Source organism: Heloderma suspectum, chromosome 5 (genome assembly GCF_057233095.1).
Source record: "Heloderma suspectum isolate Gila_16-S chromosome 5, 16-S_ref, whole genome shotgun sequence".
In the NCBI taxonomy this organism is placed as follows: Eukaryota; Metazoa; Chordata; class Lepidosauria; order Squamata; family Helodermatidae; genus Heloderma; species Heloderma suspectum.
The window spans coordinates 209,727,351-209,755,048 of record NC_139462.1 but is presented as its reverse complement, the minus strand read 5'-3'; the positions used below and the strand labels follow the sequence as shown (position 1 = coordinate 209,755,048).

Genomic DNA, 27,698 nt, shown 5'->3' with positions numbered 1-27,698 from the left:
GGTGGCAAGAATATACGGAAGTTCTGTATAGGAAGGTTAATAATATCGGGGATAGATTTGACAGCGTGGTCAGTGAGCTAGAGCCAGACATCCGGAAGAGTGAGGTTGAATGGGCCTTAAGAAGCATTGCTAATAACAAGGCAGGAGGAGATGACGGTATCCCAGCTGAACTGTTTAAAATCTTGCAAGATGATGCTGTCAAGGTGATGCATGCCATATGCCAGCAAATTTGGAAAACACAAGAATGGCCAACAGATTGGAAAAAATCAACCTATATCCCCATACCAAAAAAGGGAAGCACCAAAGAATGTTCAAACTATCGAACAATGGCACTTATTTCATATGCCAGTAAGGTAATGCTCAAGATCTTGCAAGGTAGATTCCAGCAATTCATGGAACGAGAATTGCCAGATGTACAAGCAAGGTTTAGAAAAGGCAGAGGAACTAGAGACCAAATTGCCAATATCTGCTGGATAATGGAGAAAGCCAGGGAGTTTCAGAAAAACATCGATTTCTGTTTTATTGACTATTCTAAAGCCTTTGACTGTGTGGATCATAACAAATTGTGGCAAGTTCTTGGTGGTATGGGGATACCAAGTCATCTTGTCTGCCTCCTGAGGAATCTGTATAATGACCAAGTAGCAACGGTAAGAACAGACCACGGAACAACGGACTGGTTTAAGATTGGGAAAGGAGTACGACAGGGCTGTATACTCTCACCCTACCTATTCAACCTGTACGCAGAACACATCATGCGACGTGCTGGGCTTGATGAAGCCAAGGCTGGAGTTAAAATCGCTGGAAGAAACATTAACAATCTCAGATATGCAGATGATACCACTTGGATGTCTGAAAGCGAGGAGGAGCTGAGGAACCTCATGACGAAGGTGAAAGAAGAAAGTGCAAAAAGCTGGGTGGCAGTTAAACCACAAAAAAACCAAGATTATGGCAACCAGCTTGATTGATAACTGGCAAATAGAGGGAGAAAACGTGAAGGCAGTGACAGACTTTGCATTTCTAGGCAGAAAGATTACTGCAGATGCTGACTGCAGCCAGGAAATCAGAAGACGTTTACTTCTTGGGAGGACAGCAATGACAAATCTTGATAAAATAGTGAAGAGCAGAGACATCACACTGACAACAAAGGTCCGCATAGTTAAAGCAATGGTATTCCCCGTAGTAACCTATGGCCGCGAGAGCTGGACCATAAGGAAGGCTGAGCGAAGGAAGAGAGATGCTTTTGAACTATGGTGCTGGAGGAAAATTCTGAGAGTGCCTTGGACTGCAAGAAGATCAAACCAGTCCATACTCCAGGAAATAAAGCCAGACTGCTCACTTGAGGGAATGATATTAAAGGCAAAACTGAAGTACTTTGGTCACATCATGAGAAGACAGGATACCCTGGAGAAGATGCTGATGCTAGGGAAAGTGGAAGGCAAAAGGAAGAGGGGCCGACCAAGGGCAAGATGGATGGATGATATTCTGGAGGTGATGGACTCGACCTTGGGGGAGCTGGGGGTGGCGACGGCCGACAGGAAGCTCTGGCGTGGGCTGGTCCATGAAGTCACGAAGAGTCAGAAGCGACTGACTGAATAAACAACAACAACCATGGAAGGTGCGATTTATCCCAGTGAGTACATAGCTTCCTTGTTTGGGCTCTTGGCAAGCCTGTTTTCTCTTGTGTCTTGAGGTGGCAGGCTCTCCCCTGAACTTCTTTGTGCCACACAGCCTGGACACATTTCTCAGAACCTGTTGCAGACATTATTTCCATTGGTATTTTGTTGGCCTATGTGGCCCTACAAATATTTATTGCTTTTTGCATGTTCAATTCGGACTTCCTACATCAGGGGTAGGCAACTTGGAACCCTCTAGATATTTTAGAGTGCAACACCTGTCTGTCCCAGCCTCTAACTTTTTATCTGTTCCTGCAAACTGCCACAAAGAGCTGAAAGCACTGTTTCTATCTTATCCATTTTTTTCTGCAAGGTCTCCCACTAGAAAGAAGGGTTGGGTACAGCAATCCGTGGTTCCTTTGCACAGCTACTTTCCAGTACTCACTGTGATCCATGTGCTTTCACTCATAACGTTCAAAAATCTGTTGCTACTTCTGACACCATTGCCTTGAGATCAGGAAGCAGTAGCTGAGGCAAGAGGATGGAGAACTATTAATTAACTGAGATATAACAACTGGTTAACTCACACTAGCAACAGGCCTCAGCCAGGCTCAGACTCCACTGAGCTCCCTCCCAGCTCCTAGCCAGGTTACTAGTTTCCTCTTGCTACAGGCCCTCTGGGAGTTGGTCTTAAAGCAATAGTAATATTTACTACACTGAGTGTCTAAACCAACTCTAATTAATGAAAAAGCTCAATATACATCTCGCCCTGCTTATTCTCTTAAGTCATTCAACCTCAGACTCTGAAACACATAAATTAGCTAGGGAAGGAGGCAAACGTTGGTTGAGTTAATGCTGTTACCACAATGCATCCAGACAGAGCAACAGAGGTGTGACACATGAACCCACAATTTCCAAAGGAGACCACTGAGAACCAAACTGAGCACTCGGCAAAATCCAGTGGTGTAGCTCTTGTTGACTATACCATTTCAGACTGCACATGTCCCACTACACCAGGGGTGGGCAATTTGGGTAGTATCTAATAGGGGCTGTGTGCGTGCAGCCAGCCCTGCCAGGCCCTGGTCCGCATGCAGCCCCTACCGCACGCGGCTGAGATATAAGTGCCTCCAGGGCCAAGCCCCCACACCAGCAAAAGAGCTTTTTTCTGAACGGGGTGCAACCTGCCTCTTCCAGAAATGAGCATTTCTGCTGGTGTCGGGGCTTGCCCCCAGAAGCATTATATGCAGTAAGGGCTGCATGTGGTAGGGGCCACACGCAGCCCTGGGCTGGCAGTGCATGCATAGTACCTATGTGATACTACCCCGTGGCCCTCTAGAGGTTTTGACCTACAATTCCCATCATCCCTCACTATCGGTTATTCTGGTTAGGGCTGATAGGAGTTGTAGACCAAAACATCTGGAAGCCCACAATTTGCCTACTCCTGCCCTATACTCACTTCATCTAGACAATTTCCATTTCAAGGAGGGTTGTAGCCTAGGAGCCCATACATGTTTATTCAGAAATACGTCCTACTGAGTTCAACAGGATTTCCTCCCAGCTAAGTATGTGTAGAAGATTGCAGCCTAGATTTCTGTCATTCTGGGGAGATGTGGAGGAATATTGATAAAATTTGAAGACCTTCAACCCAGTACATGTCATGATAACTATCCACATCTTGATATACCCGCTGACAAGGATCTTGGATGCTAAGGGGGCAATCTCATCGGGATTCCCATCAGCCTCCAAAATTGGAGGCTGACAGAGATATTATGCAGGGTGGGAGGAGCACAGAGGCAATCTTCACCTCTGCACTCCTGCTGCTCTATATTTCAGCAGTTTTGCCCATCTAGCTGAAGCATCAGGGAGGGAGAGGGAAGGAGACTGGGGAAGGCTGGGGATAGCTGGTATCCGCACTTCCCCAGTCCCCTCGCCACCCACCAGCATGCCCCCTTTACCTTCCCTCCATGGTCGCCTTTCTGACCTCACAGAAGGAACTGGCCTGGTTCTCTCTGCACTGGCTGTGAGAGGGAGGGAGGGGAGCTCGGACTCCTGGGTCCGAGCAGAGTCTACAACCCTAGATCCAGGAATCTGAACTATCCTATAGCCCCCCAGACTCTGTCTAGGGGCCACAGGATTGCTTTCTAAGAAAACTTTCTTTGGGGTATTTTAGAGTACCGTGAACTTCCAACAGAACTAAAGGTATAAGAAATATGTTACCTCAACTTAGTAATATCTCACCATGGAATAACTAGATGAGGGATGCTGAACACATGATTGATTTAAGCATTCACAAAACATTCATTATTTTGGCACTAATACATTAGTAAACAGGCTTTTAAAGGCACAGGGAAAACTGCCGAGTTAAAATAAGAACCTTTACACATTCTTGAGTTTCTCCGCTGGCTGTGTTAAAAGACAAAGCTCAAAACTGTTAATTCACAGTTACTGAATGAAGAGTCTGTTTAGTGTGTTTTTCAGCCATTGGAGACAGAGAGATAGTAACAAGATGGCCACTGAATGCTGGAAGAGAAGCAGAGATTGCTGAATAGAGGCTAACATTTCAACTAGGGCAAAGAGACCAAAGGGATGATAACAGAGGGATGCGAGCTATGAAACAGGTTTGCTTACCTATAAACTTTGTTCTTTGAGTGGAATTGTGTTTAGACGCACATATGTATTTGTGCATGTGTGGACCACAGAAACATGCAAAGCTCCAAGCGGTATTCTTATCCCACTCCTAGTACGCAGGCTTCAAGGACGTGGCAAGTGCCTTTCTGCTTAATTCTTCTTTCCTGACCACCATAGGAGCAGCTGTGGGGTCTGCATAAAAACCACATTCAGGTCATGAAAACTCAAAGGCAGAATAATCAGGGGTTTCCCTGCTGGGATCTCATCATACGTTATCCATCTTCCAGTGATGATAAAGGGAGGCTTTCATAGAATCATAGACTAGTAGGGTTGGAAGGGGCCTACAAGACCATCGAGTCCAACCCCCTGCTCAGTGCAGGAATCCAAGTCAGGGCATCCCCGACAGATGGCTGTCCAGCCTCATCTTGAATGCCTTCAGCGTGGGAGAGCCCACCACCTCCATAGGTAATTGGTTCCATTGTTGTATTGCTGTAACAGTCAGGATGTTTTTCCTGATGTTCAGCTGAAATCTGGCTTCCTGTAACTTGAGCCCATTATTCCGTGTTCTGCATTCTGGGATGATCGAGAAGAGATCCTGGCCTTCCTCTCTGTGACAACCTTTCAAGTACTTGAAGAGCGCTATCCTATCTCCCCTCAAGTCTTCTCTTCTCAAGGGTAAACATGCCCAGTTCTTTCAGGCTCTCTTCATAGGGCTTTGTTTCCAGTCCCCTGATCATCTTTGTTGCCCTCTTCTGAACCCTCTCCAGCTTGTCTGCGTCCTTCTTAAAAGTGCGGTGCCCAGAACTGGACACAATACTTCAGATGAGGCCTAACCAGTGCTGAGTAGGGGGGAACTAGAACTTCCCGGGATTTGGAAGCTATGCTTCTCTTAATGCAACCCAAAATAGCATTTGCCTTTTTTGCAGCCACATCACATTGTTGGCTCATATTCAGTTGTGATCGACAACAATTCCAAGATCCTTCTCGCTTGAAGTGTGGTTGAGCCACGTATCCCCCATCTTGTAACTGTGTATTTGGTTTCTTTTTCCTAGGAGCAGAACCTGGCATTTATCCCTATTAAATTTCATTCTGTTGTTTTCTGCCCAGTGCTCCAGTCTATCAAGATCACTTTGAATTTTCTGTCTTCCAAAGTATTAGCTATCCCGCCCAATTTTGTGTCATCTGCAAATCTGATCAGCATTCCCTGCACCTCCTTCAAGTCATTAATAAAAATGTTGAAGAGCACTGGGCCCAGGACTGAGCCCTGCGGTACCCCGCTCGTTACCTCTCCCCAGTTTGAGAAAATCCCATTGATAAGCACTCTTTGAGTCCGATTCTGTAGCCAACTGTGGATCCACCGGATCATTGTTTCATCTAGCTTTGGGGATGTGGCATTCAAAACTGTCTCCAGTATCGCTCAGTTCTAGAAATGTTAGAGAATATGTGGAGACTGAGTTGGAAGTACTGTTTTTCTAGCCTTATTGCGAAGGGTGACATCTTCAGTGCGGAGAGAAGGGGAGACTCCTGTGCTGCTACACTGTAATTCTACTCTGATTGTTGCTGGTTTGCATAATTTATTCTTGTTTTGCTAGTCATGGGAAGGGCCATGGAATCCTACATGCTCTGAAGCCCCACCTCTGACTGCTGGGAATTTTATTCTGCCACCCTCTGGCTTCGGAAATTTCAGCAGGCTTACTCAAAACATTTTAAAGTATATCTTCACAGCCATACAAACTAAACCCTTGCCCAGTACTGTGTGCTATGCCTTTATTCTGCATTTTCTCAATGACCTGATTTGCACATAACGATAGATTATGGTTTATTTAACTCATGCCCAACCCAGGGTTTGTCTGGCAGACAATAGAAAATAACGTGTTTTTTTCAAATTCTGGGTTGTTTCTCTTCCCCTTTGCCCACTCCCTCCCTGTATCCCAAATACTGCAGTACTTGCATGTAGAGCAGCTGGGTTTTTTTTTTTTTAACCATTCTTGTCCCCCACTTCTGTAGTCCAGCGAAACAACTCATATGAACAACCCACAGTTCTGGGTTCGCATGTAATGACAATCCAGGTTTAAACAATCTGAAGTTCACAACCCAAGAACAAACCATATGTTCTCTTTCCGGGCTGGTCATGGTTAGCAAACCATAGTTTGTTAGTTCACACATCATGACAACCCAGAAATCAACAATCCATGGGTTAAATAAATCATGGGTTAGCGTTATGTGTGAACCAGGTCCTTATTTCATCATACATACAGACAAAAGCACAAAGAATTGGTTGCTACATTAATGCCTGCTCAAGTAGAACCATTTGCCAGCTCCTTTTTGTACCCTAGCAGTGCTTAATTGGGTCTCTTTGCAAAGCCAGTTCTTTTCAAATCAAGTTTGGGTTCAGTTTTGGGGGTTAGGGAGTACAGCTTCAAACTTATAGTGGTTAGCTATCTTGAAAACACATGAGAACATTAGCAGACCAGACTTTTTCTGCAGTTTCTGGCAACTTCAGAAGAAGCTGAAACACAAATCCTAGGAACACATTATAAGAACCATACAGGGAAGAAGTCATTTTTTAAAAATGTTCAAATAAACAACAGTACAAAAACTTAACATTAAAAATGAGAAAAACTCACATTTAACAGCAGATTTTTTTTTAATTTTTAGTGCAAGAAACATAACCAAGTTAAATCACAGAATCAGTACTAATTGAAGAATATGGAAAATTCTCCTATACAGAGGTAGAATCCAGTGCACAAGGCTAAAACGATATCCAATAGTCTAAACAAGACTGAGCCAGGTTTTACGGAATCCACTTGAAATTTTAAGTATCAGACTGTATGTACATACATACAATAAATAGACTATACAATCTTTAAAGTTGTTTAATAAACCTCACAAAATTATAGTAGATGCATTGAGAACTTTACATAATGCAAACCTTCCTCTCTTTCTGTATTCCCCTACCCGCACCCCAAAATGAACAACAATGCTCTTGCTAGAAAAGTCAGCCCAAAAATTGATTTGCAAAGTGTTGATAAAACAACAGCTCAATGTAAAAATCATATATATATATGTATGTATGTGTGCGCGCACACGTGCGCACGCACGCGTGTGTGTGTGTGTGTGTTTGGGAGAGGAGCTGTGCGCCATTATGTCAAAAGGTGACCCTTTTCACTCTCACTGTTCTCTCTCTCTCCCTCCCCCGTCCCTCTCTCTAATTTAAAGATACTTTAAAAACATTCTATTCAAGAAATGGAAAACGCAAGGGGTGGGGATGGGACCTCAAAACCCTGATCTGATGCAATCAGAGCTTTGATATATTGGCACAATAATGCTGACAATAATAATATGGAATGAGAATTAAACTGTTTTAAGGATCAGGGAACACAGGGGAAGTATCCAACAGTGTGTGGCCACTAGCGCTATTGCTGTTGCACTAGCAGGAACCAATCAATGCTTCTGCAACCTAGGAAAGCTGTTGTACTAGCAAGCACTATTGACATTTCACAAGCAATGGTTTCCACTAGCGTCACATATGTAGTGCTAGCAGCTGGACATCATTGGATCCTTCCCATTGGTGGGCAAAATTGTCATGTTATGTCATACATATTAGAAAGTTAGGAGGAAACTGCTTAATTATTAGCAATTTAACCTCGCCAGTACATTACCCTTTGAAGGCAAATAGCATCATTATCACGGGCACTGTTATTTGATAAAAGCCTTTAGCGCTCTGGTTGTTTAGGGAACATCCAGATAGCCACTTTCTACGCTCTTGACTGGGCACTGGAGAACTAACAAAGAAACATGGCAACTGTCCTACGGAAATAATTGCCCCCAACCACCCCAGTATTCAAAGCTGGCTGTGAAGATGACACAGTAACCACTTGTACTCATCAGCCATGTAGGCCAGCAAGAGACCAGAATGCCTAAAGCCAACCCGTATACCTTGAGATCCCAAGAAAGAAACACGCAATCACAAGAGATGAGAACCAAGCACCTTCCATGGCAGCAGCTCATGGCACTAAGGAGACAAGCAGCTTTTGGTTTGAAAAGCAGCTTGCCTTCTTAGTAGTGGGAACTCTTGCAGAAAGGATCAAGAGAAAAGTTTCAGGTTTGAAGGCATGTCTCCTGTTAGGTTCCGGAGCTTTTGACTACAGGGATTGGAAGCACATTCCTGCTCTCCCAAATTAAGAGCCACATGGATGTGCCCTTGCATGGAAAATAGTCATGATGAGAGCTTGCAATCAAGTAAACCATTCCGAATCAGGATTTTAAGGGTCAATGAGACCAGAGAAAGGAATGTATAATGGGCATGTCCCCCCACAAGAGCTATCACTGTAACCAGTGGGAGTAGCTCAGGAGCACACAGATGGACACTTGTCCTGTGCAAACCCCCAATGGAGTGAACAAGAGGCAGTCATAACTGCACAGCTGGAGTGGAGGTTTGTGCAGGAGAAGCTCCTGGTGGAATGTGCTTTGTGTATTTCTCTCAAGTAGTGCACATAAAGAAAGTCTAACACAGTGAAGTTGAGTGTTGCCTGTTTCACCGTTTCTTACACTGGGGAGAGAGTTCATGGAACTCCATGATCATGAAACTTACAGCTAATTTTCATTTGTTTATGTATCGTAAAATGGCATCTTTCTCAAATGTGCAAAATAATTCAAAGACACTTGAATACAGCACAAGTATTTTTACAGAGATAATGTGATTTGCTATATTTAAAAAAGGGTATTCAATTTACTTATCCCATTACGGAAAGGAAAAGAAGGGTGGGTACCAGTAGTAACAACAAAAAAGTACAACATAATCAATATAAGCAACAATTTTTTTTTCACAGTTTGCATTTTGTTTAAATTTCTATAAGCACCTACACTGAAAAATGCAATTTTTTTAAAACAGTTTTTATTCTGAAATCTAACCTGTGACAAAACACTTGGTAAAATTAATATAGTTTTTTTCTTCTTCTTCCATGGACCCTTTCCCACTAGAACAAAAAACTTTTTTTTTATTATTTTTCTATTTTATACAAACAGATTGGTTTCCATTTAAAGTAAACATATAAAAAACTTTGAGGCTATTGCTTGCAACATTGAACCAGGAAGTGAAGGAAATCAACTGTTTGGGCCGTATAAAAGGAGATTCTCTCTCTTCCTCACTCTCGCCATTTCTCTCACTTAAACTCTGCTAAATCTCTAAATGCTATGAAACCACTTGCAAAAAGGACTACCACATCCGACACAAATTTCACCTCCTTGGCCCAAGTTTCACTGGATCCTTCCAACAATCATAACTTTATAGTAAGGAAAAATAAACTATCCCAAAGAATGTAGGAAGGCACATGCAGCCACATATACTATGAAGCAGCCAGTACTTGCGATGCAGCTCCTAGGCAGCATCATGGACATGGTTGCTATAAATTAAAAAAACGGGGGGGGGGGGGGGAATTACGAATGATCACCTGATCTTCTTGTATACTTTTGGTTCAGCACTATAAATCAAGTCATTTTTTTTCAAAAACACAATAAAGGCATACAAGAAACAAAGTAATAATTAATGCAATAATAATTAAAGGGAGAAAAGCTAATAAAACAGCATATGAAAAAAGCGCAGTGTGTTGGGGTGGGAGAGAGGAGAAAACAACCAATGCCATCCGATTCAGAGGCTTTTGTTGTGCTACTGTAGATACTGCCTTCTTTATACTTGCTGCTTTGTAGGAGCAGGAAAAGCAACCCAGGCAAATTGCAAAGAGGAATGCAAAAACCCAGAAAACCGGCAGAAGATACTGAAGAGAATGTGAAACACTTCCAACTCCTTTCTCGTAGTTCTTCTTGCAAGCTTATCTCATGGTGTTTATTTTCATGCCACTGTTTCTGCTGAGGATCTTTTTTTTAATGGCTCACTTGTTTGGTTTCTGTTTTCTCCTCTTCTGAGCATATGTATGCATTTGCCTTTTCCTCACCAAAAAGAACAAGATCTGTAGTAAGTAACAAAACTAATTTTCTTCCAAAGTTCTTTCTTATGTTCTGTTCGTTCTCTCCAGTCCTTATATTTATTATTGTGTGCTACACAACAGGGGAGGCACTGTAAAGGCAGATCTAAAAATAAGAAAAACCAAGAATGGAAATAAAAAAAGGAACAAAAAAACAAACAACCACCCCTCCCGCCCAAAGTTGATGATAGAAATAGTACTTTTGGAAGAATATCCCAGACTTCACTGTTAGGAGATAATAGCAGGTGACCATCTAACTACAGTCAGATTGTCCGAACTGACTGATCGTTTCTTTGCAGATTTCCTGAAGTCCTTATACTTGTCTTCACACAAGCGAGAGATGGCCTGCAGGAAGAGGGGCAGTGGAGAAAGGTCAAACACACGCAATAGCCCAATATTGTGCTACCTGATCCTTTCGACTAGAAATGATAGAGACTGAGCATGGAGCCCTCTGCATGCAACATACATGCTCTACCTATGAAACCATAGTCCCTGCCTCATTCTCTATATAGCAGGCCTGTACAACGTGAGATCTAGTAAGTTAAATGCAGCCTGCTAGCTACACAACCCAACCAAGTCCTTCCTAAGAACATAAGAAGAATCATGCTGGATTAGACCAAGGCTCTATCTTGTCTGTTCAAATGGTGCCCAACCAGCTGCCTGTGGGAAACCCACAAGCAGGACTAGTGATGTAAAATTTCCGGAAATTTTGAGGCCATGGGGGAAAAAGACATTTTTTTCGGGGGGGGGGGGGTGTCAGAAACAACCAGACATTTTGGGAAAAATTGAAAAATAAGCAACACCTATTTTTTTTTAAGCTCCTTGCTTTGAGCCTGCACAACAATTAAGCTATAGCAGCCTTCACCAACCTGGTTTTGGCTCCAGATGTTTTGGACGTCGACTCCCATCAGCCCCAGCCAGCATTGCCAATGGTCAGGAATGCTGGGAGTTGTAGTTCAAAACATCTGGAGGATGCCAGGTTGGGGAAGGCCAGGGTAAAATAAGGAAGTCAGCCTGCAATATCCATGAGGTAGGGAGATCAAAGGTCTCACCTCAAGTTTATATGCCCTTTCCCTGCTGAGGGGCTCCAGTGGAAAGCTAAGGTTGTTTGCTTCTGCCAGGGATCGCAGATCAAAATAATACTTGGCATAAACACTGGAGGGAACGTTGATGTTGAACTGCAACAATTCAAGAAACTGGCGTTCCAACTCATTCCTGCAACATAAATAATATGACAAATGGAAAGACACGTTAGCTCTCATTTTACAGAACTATAATTTACTTCAATTTGCAACAGGGGATGTGAGCGAATGAGAAAGAAAGATGTATCATAAGCTTTGAAACTTGTGCTATCTTCAGAGCAGGCAGCTTGCAGAATTTTTCTCCTGCCCTAAATATTTATATCCAAGAGATGTGTTTCATACTTAAGCTTTTTTTCTAATGGTACTTTTGGAATATCAAGCACTCATTTTCATTCCATGCTGGTGCCTCACAATAGAACAAGTGCCAAAGACCAAATTTTAACAGCAGATGCTCAATAGCCAATACAAAATTACTTTTGTAGAACGTATTAGATCAGGCTTATTAGTTGCTTGTGATTTACCAAGTTAGACAAGTTGCTGCACATTCTAACGTGTAAAAGGAATTTTAGACTAGGATCTCTGAACTACACAATACAAACACATATAAACCTTTTCCCTCTTTATGTGGGAGCAGGAAACACCATCACTGCACAACAGAAAAGAAGGTATGCCCAGAACATCCTGAGGAAAAGATAGTCTGTGTCAGGGCACAACCCTACTTTGATTAAGCCTGAAAGCCCTTTTTAAAAGATCCTTCCCTGCTCTTCTGCATTCCCCCTCCTTCACTCATCTGACTAAGGTTTCTGCTGCTGCTGCTTCTGAAAAATTGGCCCAAGTCTTTTTAAAAGGCACAATATTTTTTAGAATTCTATTTGATTTCTTTCTAGGTACATCAAGGAGCGTCATTAGCTACTCACATACTAACTGAGCTACTCACATACACTCACATACTAATCAATTGCTCCTGTGTGAATACATCACCTCGGTAACCACTGTGTAAAGTGCTGGACTGCAATGGTTCAAGCCTGCATGTAAGCAACACCTTCTAATATGGGATTCCTGTCCCCTAATTTAATGCATAGGTGTTGGAAGTCATCACTCAAGTGGTGAAGGAAACCATTCTGTACATACACAGAGGTACCCTCATTATTTCATAAGTTCCAGAACCCCAATATTGAAAATATGCTCCACAGATAAAACAGTCTGAGTCTAGCAGTCTTTCAGGGACTAGAGGGTATTATCCAATGTTAGTCCTACATACAGTAGACCCATGGAAATGAATGGGACTTATTGGTGATTAATGTAAGTTTTATTCATTTCAGTGATTCTGCTCTACAAAGGATTAACATACTACCCAGAAAAGCAAGGAGAGAGAAACTCTGACCAGCTGGCCTGGAAGGCCTGACAAACACTGAATGGGCTCAAACTTTACTGCTAGTAACAAGGAGTGCTTCCAGACAGAGGGCTCCTAGTGCTAACAATCAGAAGGCATTGCACAGCTATTAGTCTTTTTTTCCTTAATGGATTTTCAGCAGTAAGAAAAAAAAAGGAAAAAGCAAGAAAACACAGGAGGGTTACAAGTGCAAACAGCTTTAATCAATGGGACTTCGGTCATAACTAACTTATCCCATTGATTCCAATAAGTTCAACTAATTTAGCCTGGATCCTGCCATATTTATTTATCTGGTTTCTTTATATTCATGAATCACTTTTCTGTGAAGTGCCTCCAAGACTGGCGTACAACACAAGGTAAATCTTCATAGTAAAACTAGTCAGTTACAAAAACTACCAGTCAAAATAATGGTCAATTCTGTCTGTAAATCAAAACAACAGAAACATCTGTATTGACAGAGTCTCCAGGACTAGGTGCATTTTTTTTTAATTGTTGTGCACCACCTTGATTTTTTTTTAACAGATACAGCAGTATATAAATGTTAATAATAAATAAACAAACAAACAAACAATAGGTAAAAAGAAACCATAATATTGGAAAAGAGCACTGAACTTACATGTCCTCAACTGTGATATCTTTCAGGATCTGACAGTAGTCCACATTCCACACGGCCTGGTCATCCCAAACTTTTGATGCCAGTAGAATCGCACCCAGCACAATTCGCTTCCAGTTTGCTGGACAAATATCTATCTCTGCGTAAGTTAAAAGTCTTTCAAGATATACCTGAAAAGACACATTACGGTCAGGGTTCATTGTATTTCTCTAGCAAAACAGAAATTGAGGCGAGAGGGAGAAACCCTCACTCCCCTGCTTCATTGACTTTGGAACAGAAAAAGTTTTGAAACTGTTCGTGCTTCAGACTGTACAACCTGGTAAATGGTAAGGCCCACATTTCAGTTACAATGTCAAGTCATATACTCAACTGTAATTTCCTTACAAGAAGGGGGGGGGGAACTAGCTATGCCTGCAATGATCTATGATAATAAAAAAGGATCATAGAATCATAGAATAGTAGGGTTGGAAGGGGCCTACAAGGCGATTGAGTCCAACCCCCTGTTCAATGCAGGAATCCAAGTCAGATCATCCCTGCCAGATGGCTGTCCAGACTCATCTTGAATAGGGATGGCGGAGAAATCTGCCATGGACTCCAATGAGGAGTCCCTCAGATTCCGTGGCAGAACAGACTACTCCCCCCTCTGGCACCCCGTGAAATTCTCCCCGGACGGACCCTACGTGCCGCCGGCCAGTCCGGGTCCGTCCACTGCCATCTGCTGCCCCAGTCTGCAGATGCAAATAGCGTCCCTGCTTTAGCCGTGATAGGCAACGTAAATATTTAGGTAACTGGTTCCATTGTCGTATTGCTCTAACAGTCAGGACGTTTTTCCTGATGTTCAGCCAGAATCTGGCTTCCTGTAACTTGAGCCCATTGTTCTGTGTGTGTCTGTCCGTCTGTCACTACCACAGCATCAAGACCATGAAACCTAGACAACAGAAACCTGGCATGCATGCTATGGGGACCCTAGGGTTGTGCATCTCAGTGTTATTTTGTTTTTAAAAACTTTAAATTTAATTAATTTTAATGTGTCCAATGTGCCCATGTGGTTGAAGGCTGCAGTACTCCTTCAGCCACTAGACGCAGAATTCCCTAAGCACATAGCTTTCCAGTCCATACAAATTGAAGCCAAGGGAGATTAGTAGGTTGAGGGACAGAATTATAGGCCTACCCTTTTTCCCCTGCTGTGGGGATGCGCCCCTCAGTGGAGTGGAGTGGACAGACCCTGTAGTGCACCTGGAGGGGCCATGCCTAGGAGTTCCAGTGGCCCTGGCTTCATTCAGATGGGGCGGGCACAATATGTCCAGCTCTCTGACAGCTGCAGAGGTTTGCCTGAAGGCTTTGCTGTATCAAACATAAGGCTGTTTAGTGAGCTAAGGGACAGAGTTACAAGCTTGCTCCCTTTCCCCTTCTGTGGGGCAGCCCCATCCTCGGGAATGGAGTGGGAAGACCTGTCCCTCAGGGGGTACAGGGGCGCACCACGGCACAGGACATGTGTAGGGCTGCCAACAGGCATGGCTTCACTCACAGGGCCTAACTCTGGTGTCTAACTCTGTTAGACAAGTGTCTGACAGCTACATAACTTTGCTTGAAGGCTTTGCTGTATCAAATGAAGGGCTATGCTAACCCAGGCACAGCTGGGTTCGTTCACTAGTTCTTAATAGTGCTATGAATAATTAAAAATCTGATTAGCATAATGGATCTGTAAAAGGTCAGTTTAAAGCAAGGGTGGGAAACATGTCACCTCTGGGTTACATGCAGCCCTGGCCTCCCTCACACCTCGTCTGGCCCCCACTGCCGAATTAGGCACTAGTGGCAAAACAATTGGTTGTTTGTTTTTTAATGGCAGTTTTAGCCTACAGAGAGCTAAACAGGTCAAATTTAGCTTGTTCTGAAGCGAAACGTGAGCCTTTTAGCTCTCCAAAGCTGCTACGGAGAGCTAAAAGAGTCAAATTTAGATTCAGAACAAGCTAAATTTGACCCCTTTTGTGCACTGTAGAGGTTTGCTGCTGATTTTTTTCAGGCACCATGTGGAGGGATCCAGTTGGCAAATATGATCACTGGACCCCCCAAATTTGCCCACCCCTGGTCTAAAGACTTGACTATATCCTTAGTTTATGGGCCTGCAAATGGTTGTATCAGCATTCCCCAACCTGGCACCCTCCAGATGTGTTGACTACAGTTTCCAGCATCCCCAGTTACTGTGGCTGGCAAGAGGATGTTGGGAGTTGTAGTCCAACACATCTGGAGGGCACCAGGTTGGGGATGCTGGTCTATATTGAAAATATCTGGGAATCAGCAAAGATGTAAATATGTTTTAGCAGTTAAAGAGAGACAGGGATTATTGGAAAAAATCTAACAATGCAATTAAAAAATGGCAGAGAATGGCATTTGCGCTAACCCTGCCATAAGAACGTAAGAAGAGCCATGTTGGTCCAACTAGTTCAGCATTCTGTTCACAGTGGCCAACCACCTGCTCATGGGAAACCCACAAGTAGGACGTGAGTGCAACAGCATGCTCCCACCCATGTTCCTCAGCAACTGGAGTACATAGGCATACTGCCCCTAATACTGGAGGTAGCACAGAGCCATCAGGACTGGTAGCCATTGATAGCTTTATCCTCCATGAATTTGTCCAATCCCCTTTTAAAGTCATCCAAATTGGTGGCCTCTGACATCATGTTTGCCATGATCTTCTACCCACCGGCAACCCTTCCCCACAGGTGTTTTTGCTCAGTCCACCTGGCACAAAAGACAACTACATTCTGAAGCAAGCCTAGATACCACTTGCATTAAATGTATGAGATTGAACTGAAGCCAGAACAATGCCAACAAAAGTGGATTCATGCTGCCAGTTTGGGTCTCCCCCCCACACACACATACATACACATTCCCCACACCCAACACACTGTCTTGATATTTGCAGTCACCAAGTGCTGCGAATCAAGAATGACTAAATTGTAAGAAGGGATTTGACCAACAATAGCCTCTGCTTATCATTTGGATAGACTGTAACAGGGATCGGAAACTGGTCAAAATGCTCACTTTCCAACTGAAAACCTAGAGACAAGGAGAGATGATGGGAAGAGTTTGAGACCTTGACTTGCTGTTCCAGAATCCCTTCTCAACATAGCCCTCCCCTAAAAAAAACACTTGCTGATCATATTTTTGGAATAAGCCTTAAGAACTGTAACCACAGTATTTTTCATCAAGCTGTGTCTTATTCTTAGGCAAAACTAATTTGATCATTTTTATTAATGATACCCTATATGAGAAGTGATAGTTATACCATTTGACTGGGAGGATGAAAGTGGGTCATTAATGCCACTGTAACAGATGGCACAATGTGTACACTCCAGACAAAGTGAGGCACTTTTAAGTGCCACTAATTTCAATGGTGTTTCAAACATGATTAACTTTCTCCTATTGCATCAATGAGAACTAGTAGTGCTTAACTTTGCTTGGATTGTACCCAGTGTATTTTCTTTACAGTAATCTGCAGTGCTTTACAACACAGCTGTCCATTTATTTATAGTTAACACCAAAGGTCAAATATAGTAGCACAAATTTATACACTAGTAAAGAAGTAGATACAGTAAAACCCATCTACAACTGTAGAGAACTTCCATGTTAAAGAAAGTGTTTTAACAATGCCAGATATGTTATATGCATTCTGAACAAGCCAGACACAAAAGGTCAGATTACTATTCACAAAGAGCACACAGCCACTGCCGTTAACAGGCAACAATTTATATCTAGAAAGCCTAAACATTAACTTACTTTCACAATGTAATCATTGTAATAGTATAGTTAAATGTAAGTGTAAAAGAAGAAACAAAACTTTTTGATTTTCCTCAATTTAGGGATGCCATTTGTCATAGAATTGACTTATACACTTGAGGCAATATCCAGCTGTAAAAACCACTGAGGGTTTGGATTATTTTCTTTTACATTTCCATTGTAGTGCAATAAGGCAATATAAAATAGTTTTTGTAAAAAAAACTAAGGTGTGCCTGTCCATGTGCACAAGGATCAGAATAGGACTCAAAAGAGTCCACTATCCCCCCCCCCCCCCCAATCATCATCATGCACCATGGCACATTAAGCCATTTCCTGGGAAACTGGAGGCTTGAGTTACAACAAGAGAGAAAAAGGAGAGAATGGAAATACCTTTGCAGCTGGTATTTCCAGACTCCTACACAAAGACAATTTCCATTGACATTAGTTTAGTAAAGAGCTTCAGGAATCATGGGGAGGAATAGAATACATTCCACTGAACTCAACGGGGATTACTTCGCAGTAGACATGTATAGGATTGCACTGTAAATCACAGGAGCGCTCCTGCAAGGGGGATAACAATGAATTGGCCAAATAGAACAGCAAAGTGAGCATCAGGGCAATTCAATTACTCCATCCAATAATATAAAGAGTGCTGCAAAATGAGATAGCAGTTACCAAGACGACTCTCTCATAACTGTCAAACAAATCCACAGAAACGTTTTTCTAATATTGCTTTAAAATTTACAACCTACTAAAACCCAGAAGTTGCATGGGTGGTTTTATTTTTATTTATTTATATATATATATATATATATATATATATATATAAACATTTATTTACAATATTTATATACCACTCCACATCAGAAGATTTCAGAGCAGTGAACAACATGGTAAAAGAATAAAACAACAGGTTAAAAGAGTTAAAACATTTTTTTAACCAGACAAACCCCACGTTCATTTTAAAAGAACATGATGAGGTAAGAAACTGCAGGTTTCAAGTAAAGAAATTGTTTATCAGTTCTAAAATGTTTTGCTGTATTAAAATGGCAAGAGAGAGAAAAGCCAACCTATCACTGTGATAGTAGGAATTGCTTGGTATTAACATACTATGTCTAACATTCTTGGAGTAAGCATGTATGAGATCTTGCCAAACGTACCCTCATCATCTAATCACCATCCTTACTTGGAAAGAAGATACAAAAACTTCAAGAACTACTTAGCACCAATATTTCTAATGCTACCCATTTTAAATTGGTCATTTGTGAATCTGACAGAGCTGGATCCTTAGGTCAGATGGTCTTTGAGTTGAATTCGCGACTGCCAGTTGTTTGAGCTAAAGTAGGGGTGGGCAACTTGTGGCCCTCCAGATGTTTTGGCCTAAAGCTAACATCCTTTCCATTGCCTATGCTGGCTACAGCTGATGAGAGTTAAGACATAAGAAGAGTCATGTGGGATAGACCAAGGGTGTATTAAGTCCAGCATTCTGTTCACACAGCTGCCCGTGGGAAACCCACAAATAGAACATGAATGCAATAGCACCATCCTGCTCATGTTCCCCAGGCAAAACATCTGGAGGCCCCAAGTTGCCCACCCCTAGGCTAAAGGGTCAATGAACCATGGTTGAGGCGCAAGTGGAAAAAAGACATACACTTTACTGTCTGGAATAGTACCCCAGGAAGCTTTATATTAGCACATGGGTCAGATATTGAACTAGTATATAGAGGCATACTGCCTCTGATACTAGAGGCAGCATATAGCCATCAGGACTAGTAGCCATTTATAGCCTTATCCTCCATAAATTTGTCTAATCCCCTTTTAAAGGCATCTAAACTGATGGCTTATCACTACGTCTTGTGGAAGTGCATTCCATCATTTGACTATGCACTGTGTGAAGAAGTATCTTTTTATCTATCCTGAATCTCCCACCATTCAGCTTCAATGGATGACCCCAGGTTCCAGTATTCATTTTCTCCACAACATACATAATTTTATACACCTCTGTCATATCCCTCCCTAATTGCCTTTTTCCTAATGTTGTAACCTTTCCCCATAGGGGAGTTGTTCCAGCCCCTTGATCATTTTGGTTGCCCTTTTCTGCATCTTTTCCAGCTCTACAATATCCTTTTTTAGATGTGGTGACCAGAACTGCATACAGTATTCCAAGTGTGATAACACCATAGATTTATATTAGGGAAGTATGATACTGACAGTTTTATTTTCAATTCCTTTCCTTATTATGCCTAACATGGAATTGGCTTTTTTCACAGCAGGGTCTACATTTTCATTGAGCTGTCCACCACAACCCCAAGATCTCTTTCTTCATCAGTCACCACTTGGTCAGATCCCATCAGCATACACATGATGCTGGGATGTTTTTGCCCCAACATGCATCACTTTACACTTTCTTACACTGAACCGCATTTGCTGTTTTGATGTCCATTCTCCCAGTTTGGAGAGATCCTTTTGGAGCTCTTCACAATCCTGTTTTGTTTTAAGCACCCTATATAATTTGGTGTCATAAGCAAACTTGGCCACTGCTCACTCCTAATTCCAGATCATTTATGAACAAGTTGAAAAGCACTGGATCCAGTACAGATCCTTGTGGGACCCCACTGTTTACATCCCTCCATTAGAATGATTTATAATTTATTCCTACTCTCTGTTTTCTGTTCTTTACCCAGTTACCAATCCATAAGGGGACCTCCCCTCTTATTCCATGAGTGATAAGTTTGATCAGGAGTCTTTGGTAACTGACTTTGTCTAAAGCCTTAACCATGACTACAACAATCATCAGTGTTACATCTGCTGTAAGGAAGATAATTACAGGGATCCTTGAAGTAGGCATCACCATTCACTTTATACATGTGTGAGTGTATTATGTATTTACATACCAGCTTTACACCCATCCCACCCATCTTTGTGGCATTTAATAGTCACCACCTTTCATTAAAATTGGGTACGGCTGCTGGGATGGTAGGTAGTATACTCATAATGGCTGTTCCCATGATAGAAACTGGCCCTGAAGATTGTGACTATGGGCCATGGAACCAGAATTCCTCACCAACCAAGCTCAAAGTAACAGCACTTTTAAGAGCGCAAGCTGCCATCTGCATGCCGGCAGACTATACTACAAAGGGTATTCACAGTGCGACCACGCCAGCTCTTGTTGCCACAAATTGTCCTTGAAAATAGCATAGCCTCACAGATTTGAGAGCTGGGAGAATCTTTCTACTGCCTTTACCCCAATAAAACCTTGACAGAGAATTCACTGTATTAGTGGCCAGTTTCTTTGCATTATCTAAATGATTATTCCAGTTTCTGGTTGAAGAAAACCACAAGCCTAATTTAAAAAAAATAAAATAAAATTCACCTGTTCTATAGGGTATCTGTCCACTTATATTTTTTGCATCTATTGGCGAAAACCAATACTTTTGTCTTTTCATAGTTAATTTTCAACTTTTCTTGCATTAGCTTTTTTACCCGTTTTTACTACTGCTCACAGCATGCTGTCACTAAAGCAGGCAGTACACAAATATCCCATTTTTACACAGCAACCTGTGATAATAATCTAAGTCTGCAATCCCTACTAATCAGGGAATAAGTTGCACTGAACTCAATGAAGTTAAATGGAACTTACTTCTTAGTAGACATAAATAAGATTGCACTATAACAAAAACCAATCCCTTGCATGTGCACTCAGAGGTAAGGCCCACTCTGTTAAATGTAGCTTACTCCCAGGTAAGTAAGCATAGGATTGCAGACCTAAGGGTGCAATCCTATGCAGATAGGTGGCTACCTCTGAACTTGGAGGCGACCGCCTATCCAATGTAGGGCAGGAGAAGCCCGGAGGGGATCGTTCCCTCTGCACATCTTCTGCCCTGCATTTTTGGCTAGACAGCCAATTAGGCTGTCTAGCCATGGGAGGGCGGAGTGGGGGAAGGAGGCTGTCGGACGACACACAGGATGTGTCGTACCGGCATTTCCGCCCTCCCCACCCCAGAACGCCCCCCGGAATGCCCCATTTTGGCCACTCCACACTCCTCTTGCAAGCACGGAGCACAAGGCTGTTCCGCACTGCCTCACAGGCAGCGCAGAAGGGGGGAAGGTTGCTTCTACGGGAACCAACCTTGGAGCGCAGGCTCCAAGGTCGGTTCCCAGAAAACCAGATATCCTATGGTCATCTAGCCACTCACCAGCGGCCAAAGTATTGCTCCCTAAATCTCAATTCTTCCTTCAGTCTAGCCAAGGTCAACAGTCAAACAAATGAACAAAGCCCTCAAACTATTCATGAAGTAGAGATTATTTGGGGCAATATTTCAATCAGCAACTGAAAAAATAAAATGCACACATTCAATTAATGTTCATTAAGACTTTTAATGCATGTGGATCATAATTTAATCGTCTTCTCCTCTGACTGCTTTTTCTTGCAGAGCTAAAACAGGGTTTAATTGAAATAACTTAATTAAAAGGCATTGAGGGCTGGCAATTTGCTTCCCCCATCCTTTTCCCTGCTGGAGACCTGTCTTTCCAAAGCAAAGGAAGATCCCACCGAGCATTGTGACTACAGCAAATCCTGCTGAAACTGACAGTACTGAGCAATAGATAGTCCTCCTATATACCACCTTGAGCTCCTTGGAGGAAGGGTGGGCTAAAAATGTGATTACACTTCAGTAATTAAAATAAGCTGCACCAGATTTTACCTACAATGAAACTGAAAAGAAACCCAGAGGGTCCAGGAGGAATTCTGAGTAAAGCCAAAGACGTTTCAAGGACATTAGTGGAATATCTCAGGGGAGGTTTGCGCATCTCTCCGGTCTACATGCCAACAACCTTTGCTTCATCAGAGAGAGCACACACAAAATATGTGTCTAACGTATACACATGTGCCTGAGCAAGTGATGTACGGCACGTAGAGCAAGTTCAGCTCTCGGTCTTCAGGGATATATTGCAAGCTGGGGGATGAGAGTCCCCACAAAGCACACAACAGGCCCCCAGTCAGGTTAACAGTACACTGGAAAAGACTGCATGAAGTAACCTAAAGATGGATGGTCCAGATTGTTCGCTACCTCAAAAAGCCAAGTACTCAGAAGAGGTGGGGAAGGCTGGAAGGAGACAATCACAAGTTAACTTCGAATGAATATTAGCTCTTCAATCCAGGATTTAGTGGCCTGGGATCAGCCCCAGCTGACAATTTTACAAGGGTCCTCCCACTGATAAGAATTTTGGAAGAGGTTGGAAAAATATTTGGTGTGATTTTGAACCCATTAAGGAGAGGGTTAGTAAATGGGCAGGTTCTCTTTCTATGCCTGGCAGGGGAGCCAGCCGCATGCTTCCCAATTTCAAAGCAAGCAACACAGACCTTTTCTACAAAGCAAGCAACACAGACCTGAAAAGCTCTACTCCCTGTGCTTTCCATGCTCCTGGTCTAGTGCTGCAGTGCAGAAAACCACCCCACAAATGTAACCTGGTTTAGCACTAGTCCTGTACTAAGTTCTGCACTGATTACATAAAGAACTCTGCTCCAAGTAGCTTACACGGAGGCTGAAGCTAGCCATGATAGCAGCGGACCTGTTTGGGGCAGAACCAAGTTTAAATAATCACATATGAAGTGGAAGGGATTTATTCTGATTCAAGGAAAAGGGGGGCACTTGGGTGAGAGGAATGGAATACTCTCCCCTCCCACGATTTACCTCCCCATAGTCTGCCACTCACACTCTTCACAGTCAACCCCTCCAAGAGATCCAACAACTGAAATACACACATATGCTGTTCAAATGAAGGCACACAGTTCTAAATTCCTAAATCAGTAAGGGTGCGATTCTATGCATGTTTAGAAAGAAAAAAGCCCTACAACTCCTAGCATTCCCCGCCATAGCTGGCTGATGTATTATGCACAAGTCATAAATGTATTTATGACTTGTGCATAAGCACTGGAGTCTAGTAGTTTAACTATATCAGACGTAGGCTGTTCAGCGTTTTTTGTAGTCTTTACTTGCAACTGTGACTTCATTGTGTTTGACCTTTTATGGTTACCTCAGAGCAACATTCTGAGGTAAGTTAAGTTGAGGAAATCTGAGGGTGCTTCCAGATAGGGGGCTCCTAGTGCTGCCAATCAAAAGACATTGTGCCGCTATTCCATCTTTGCCTCCTTAATGGATTTTCTGCGGTAAAACAAAAGACAGAAGAAGCTGTGGGAAAGCATGGGAGGGGGGTTACAAAGGGAAGACATCATCGTCTGGATACCCTGGAAAATTCCATGAATGGGGCAGTGGTGATGTGATAAAAGCCTATCTGGAAGCACCCTGCCACATGGTCAGCTGGAAAGGTTCATGGCCCAGAGGGGATTTGAACCTAGGTCCAGTGCTCTAGTCCAGCTGGCTGGGAATAATGGGAATTACAGTCCAACACATCCAGAGGGCACCAGGTTGGGCTGTTCTAGCCACTACACCACACTGGCAGATACAGGGAAATGGGAAGGCAGCAAAAATCACTGCAAAAGTAAGGCTATACTGATCCATAGCTTATGGAGGAGAAGGGGAAACTCTTATGCTCCATAGCACAAAAAAGGAAGTAGCGATGAAAGGGCAGCAAAGGCTAGACAATTTCAAGGGTCTTACTTTGCCTTAGAAATATATCTTAAAAGGTATGAACACTACACTGCTGAGTATTTATACCACATGGCCAAAAGGCACTGTAACATAATCTGGCACATGCGACATCAAATAAGAGCGTCATAGCGGCCCAGTTGACAGCGAAAGGGGTTTGCCACATGAGAGATCTGGCTTCAAGTCTTGGACTCTCTTAACCCAATAAAGGGCTATAATAAAAACCTACTTCATGAGTGCTTCTTCAAAAAAAATAGTGAATGAGATAAATGCAGTAAATCTGTTTACTTTCTAAGGGTGCATTCCTATGCATGTTCAAACAGAAAAAAAGTCCTACAACTCCCAGCATTCCTCAGGCAGCATGGATGGATGGGGCATGCTGGGAGTTGTAGGACTTCCTTCTATCTAAAGATGCATAGGATTGTGCTCTAAGGCTGCAGTCCTGTACCCAGTTAAACACACTTTAAGTCACAGTGCTAATATATGTGCGTGGCTCCTGTCTGGGAAGTAAGGAATTAGCCAAGTTTTAGTCTAAAGTAAGACCCTTAGAAACATGGGCACCAAAATGCATTATCCTGTGAACAAATACAGCCTTAATTAGATTTCCTTATCACCATATCTACCATGATCATATCTACCATCAAGGCATGACCTATAAAAACAAAATTGATACCATATTCCAAAGCACACAATAGTAAATCTTCAATATATGCAAGATAGATTGGCACGATGCAATTACACATACGCAGGGGAAACATTTTTAAAAGGCTTACGTGCTGCACAAAGAGGTGAGAGTAAAAAAAAAACCAACTCCATTGGTCTGAACATTCACTCCCATCTCACCTTCCTGAAATTCTTATGTTTAAGCATAAATCCTTATTTTTAGGTGGGAAACTTTCACCCTCAGTTATTCAAATGGTTCACTAGCTATGCCTCAGCAAGACACGCAGACTGGGTTTCTTTCTTTAATTGTTTTAAAAAGCTCACTTCACATCAGCCAAAAATGTGTGCCAGTCACTCACAGCCTTTTGAGCATCCATCAGCTCTTATTAACACCCTTGTCAGTTACTGACAGTTGTCCAAGATTGTTTGCTAGAAGCTACCATGATTTACGTTCAGCTTCACAAACATGGAAAAGTTCCAGCCTCTAACATCCACAGGGTGCCTGCATACTGACACCCACTCCCCTCCCCACCACACCTGTGCATTATATTAATCCATCAGCAGGGCAGTCTGTAACAGTATCCCTTTGCATAACCAAGAGATAGTCTAGGATAAGCTCTCTTTAAATAGATTTCCTTACTGTATATAACAACGGTTACAACTGCTCCACTCCTGAATAATCTTCTGTACATTGTTATGGGCCTTGCTGCACAAGGCACACAATGGCCTGGTTTGTATGTAGATTGGGGAAGGCTGTCCTAGGTACCTCTGCAGTGGTACCCAGGAAGAGAATCCATGGTGGGTTGTGAACTCTGGGTTATTTGTGGTTAACAACCCATAGTTAAACCATGGTGCAGGGTTTGCACGTGATGACAACCTACAATTCGCTAACAATCCATGATTCAGCAACAACCCATGCTCAGCCCGTGCTCTGGGCTGTCATTATATGGGAACCCAGTCAATATCTTTGCAAGAAAAGCATTCCAACACAGAACTACTGTTCTGAGGGAAGAAACAAAATCTAAACATTTCTTAATAGGTAAAATTAGATTTTTAGACTATAAACCCTATAAACTGGTTGAGAAAACATAAACATTCTTAGGGACTGTTTACATTACCTGGTTTATATTTGTTTGTTTATGTTTATATCCTATATCCTGCCCATACTCCATGGTGCTAAGGGTGGCATACACAGAACCCCCCACCCTCGATACCATTCTGTCCTCACAACAGCACTGTGAGTAGGCTACACTTAGGTAGTGTAACTGGTCCAAGATCACCCAGTGAGCTTTCTGGTTGAGCAGGGATTTTTATCCCTTAAGTTTCCACTGTTGACGTGGTTACTCCTATACCACTCTAGCTAACGTCTATATTTTCTGCCCACATGATAAGGGCGTATCACATGGATATATACCCCATTGATCACACTCACACACCCCTGGAGCAGTCATCACCAGTGGAGTATGTAACTTGGCAATATACTCTAAGCAGCAGCAATACCTGGAGTGGTGGGGAGCAGCCACAGAACAGCCAGGAACCCTGCGAATCCAGATAAAGTGTAACTGGAGTTAGGTGCGAGTTTTTAGGCCTCAGGCAACCAGTGCCTGAGGTTTCTCTAGCTGTTGGGAAGAACCATCATACTCAAACATACAGTTAGGGCCAGAAATATTGGAACAAGGATAACTGTTTTGGCAGTTGGCCTCTGTACACCACCACATTGAAGTTGAAAGGAAACACACCCAGATGGGAGCAAAGTCAGGACTTTCAGCTGTAATTCAAGGGTTTGACAAAAGTGGGGCACTAACCATTCAGGAAGTACAGCCAGTGCCACACACACACACCCATCGTTGGTGGCTCATAAGTAATGGAACAAACCAACATCATTTCAAACTTAAGGATCGCCTTTAATACCTGGATGAAAATCCTTTGCAGTCAGTGACTGCCTGAAGCCTGGAACCCATGGACATGACCAAATGCTGAGTTTGCTCCCTCGAGATGCTTTGCCAGGCCTTTACTGCAGCTGCCTTCAGCTGCTGCTTGTTTGTGGGACTTTCTGCCTTCAGTCTTGTCTTCAGTAAGTGAAAAGCATGCTCTATTGGGTTGAGATCAGGTGACTGACTTGGCCATTGAAGAACATCCCACTTCTTTGCCTGGAGAAACTCTTGGTAGCTTTTGCTGTAAGTTTTGGGTCATTATCCATCTGCAATATGAAGCAGCGTCCTCTCAGTTTGGCAGCATTCGGTTGAATGTGAGCAGAAAGTATAGTCCTATACACTTCAGAATTCATCCTGCTGCTTTTATCAGCAGTCAGGTCATCAATAAACACCAGTGACCCAGCTCCACCGGCAGCCATACATGCCCATGCCATAACACTGCCTCCGCCATGTTTGACAGATGATGTGGCATGCTTTGGATCATGAGCTGTTCCTTTCCTTCTCCATACTTTTCTCTTCCCATCATTCTGGTACAACATAATCTTGGTTTCATCAGTCCAAAGAATCTTATTCCAGAACTGGGCAGGCTTTTGTAGGTGTTTGCTGGCAAAGGCTAATCAGGCTTTCGGTTCTTGAGTGTTACCAGTGGTTTGCACCTTGTTGTGAAGCCTCTGTATTTACATACATAAAGCCGTCTCTTGACTGTAGATGTTGACAATGACATGCCTACCTCCGCAAGAGCGTTCTTGACCTGGCTAGATGTTGTAAAAGGGTTCCTCTTCACCATGAGCAGAGTTCTGCGGTCATCCACTGTAGTGGTCTTCCGTGGTCTTCCAGGCCTTTTGCTGTTGCTGAGCTTGCCATTAATTCCTTCTTTTTCAGGATATTCCAAGCTATTGTACTAGCCACTCCCAATGTTTTTGCTCTCTCTCTGATGGGTTTATTTGGTTTCCTCAGCCTAATGATGGCCTCCTTCACTCACATGGACACCTCTTTGGACCTCATGTTGGGAGTTCCAGTGAACAGCTACCAAATGCAGATGTAACACTCAGAACCACCTCCAGGGCTTTTACCTGCTTGATTGGTCATGGGGTACCCAGGAAACAGGCCACACCTGGCCATGCAGCTGCTTGTCAGCCATTCGTTCCATTACTTATGAGCCACCAACGATGGGGGGGGTATGCCACTGGCTGTACTTCCTGAATGGTTAGTGCCCCACTTTTGTCAAACCCTTTGAATTCCAGCTGGAAGTCCTGACTTCGCTCCCATCTGGGTGTGTTTCCTTTCAACTTCAATGCGGTGGTGTACAGAGGCCAACTGCCAAAACAGTTATCCTTGTTCCAATATTTCTGGCCCTGACTGTATATCCTTTAAATTTTTAATTCATATTGTATTGATTT

At 42.9% G+C, this 27,698-nt stretch overlaps 1 protein-coding gene across 3 annotated transcripts in view; it reads right to left on the bottom strand.

Moving 5' to 3' along the window:
* Positions 1–1,486: 1,486 nt before the first annotated feature.
* Positions 1,487–27,698, bottom strand: part of CCNY (cyclin Y) — a 157,250-nt gene continuing 131,038 nt past the window's right edge. Inside the window, exons 8-11 of one of the 3 annotated variants that reach the window (XM_084859224.1) lie at positions 13,317–13,483; positions 11,278–11,440; positions 10,426–10,570; positions 1,488–10,331 (exon numbers count right to left, since the gene is read on the bottom strand). In XM_084859224.1, coding sequence (XP_084715350.1) covers positions 10,454–10,570; positions 11,278–11,440; positions 13,317–13,483 — 447 coding nt within the window. In that variant the 3' untranslated portion in view covers positions 1,488–10,331; positions 10,426–10,453. Of the gene's footprint in view, positions 10,571–11,277; positions 11,441–13,316; positions 13,484–27,698 lie in introns of all 3 variants that reach the window. The other 2 variants (XM_084859225.1, XM_084859223.1) reach the window with 2 other exon arrangements.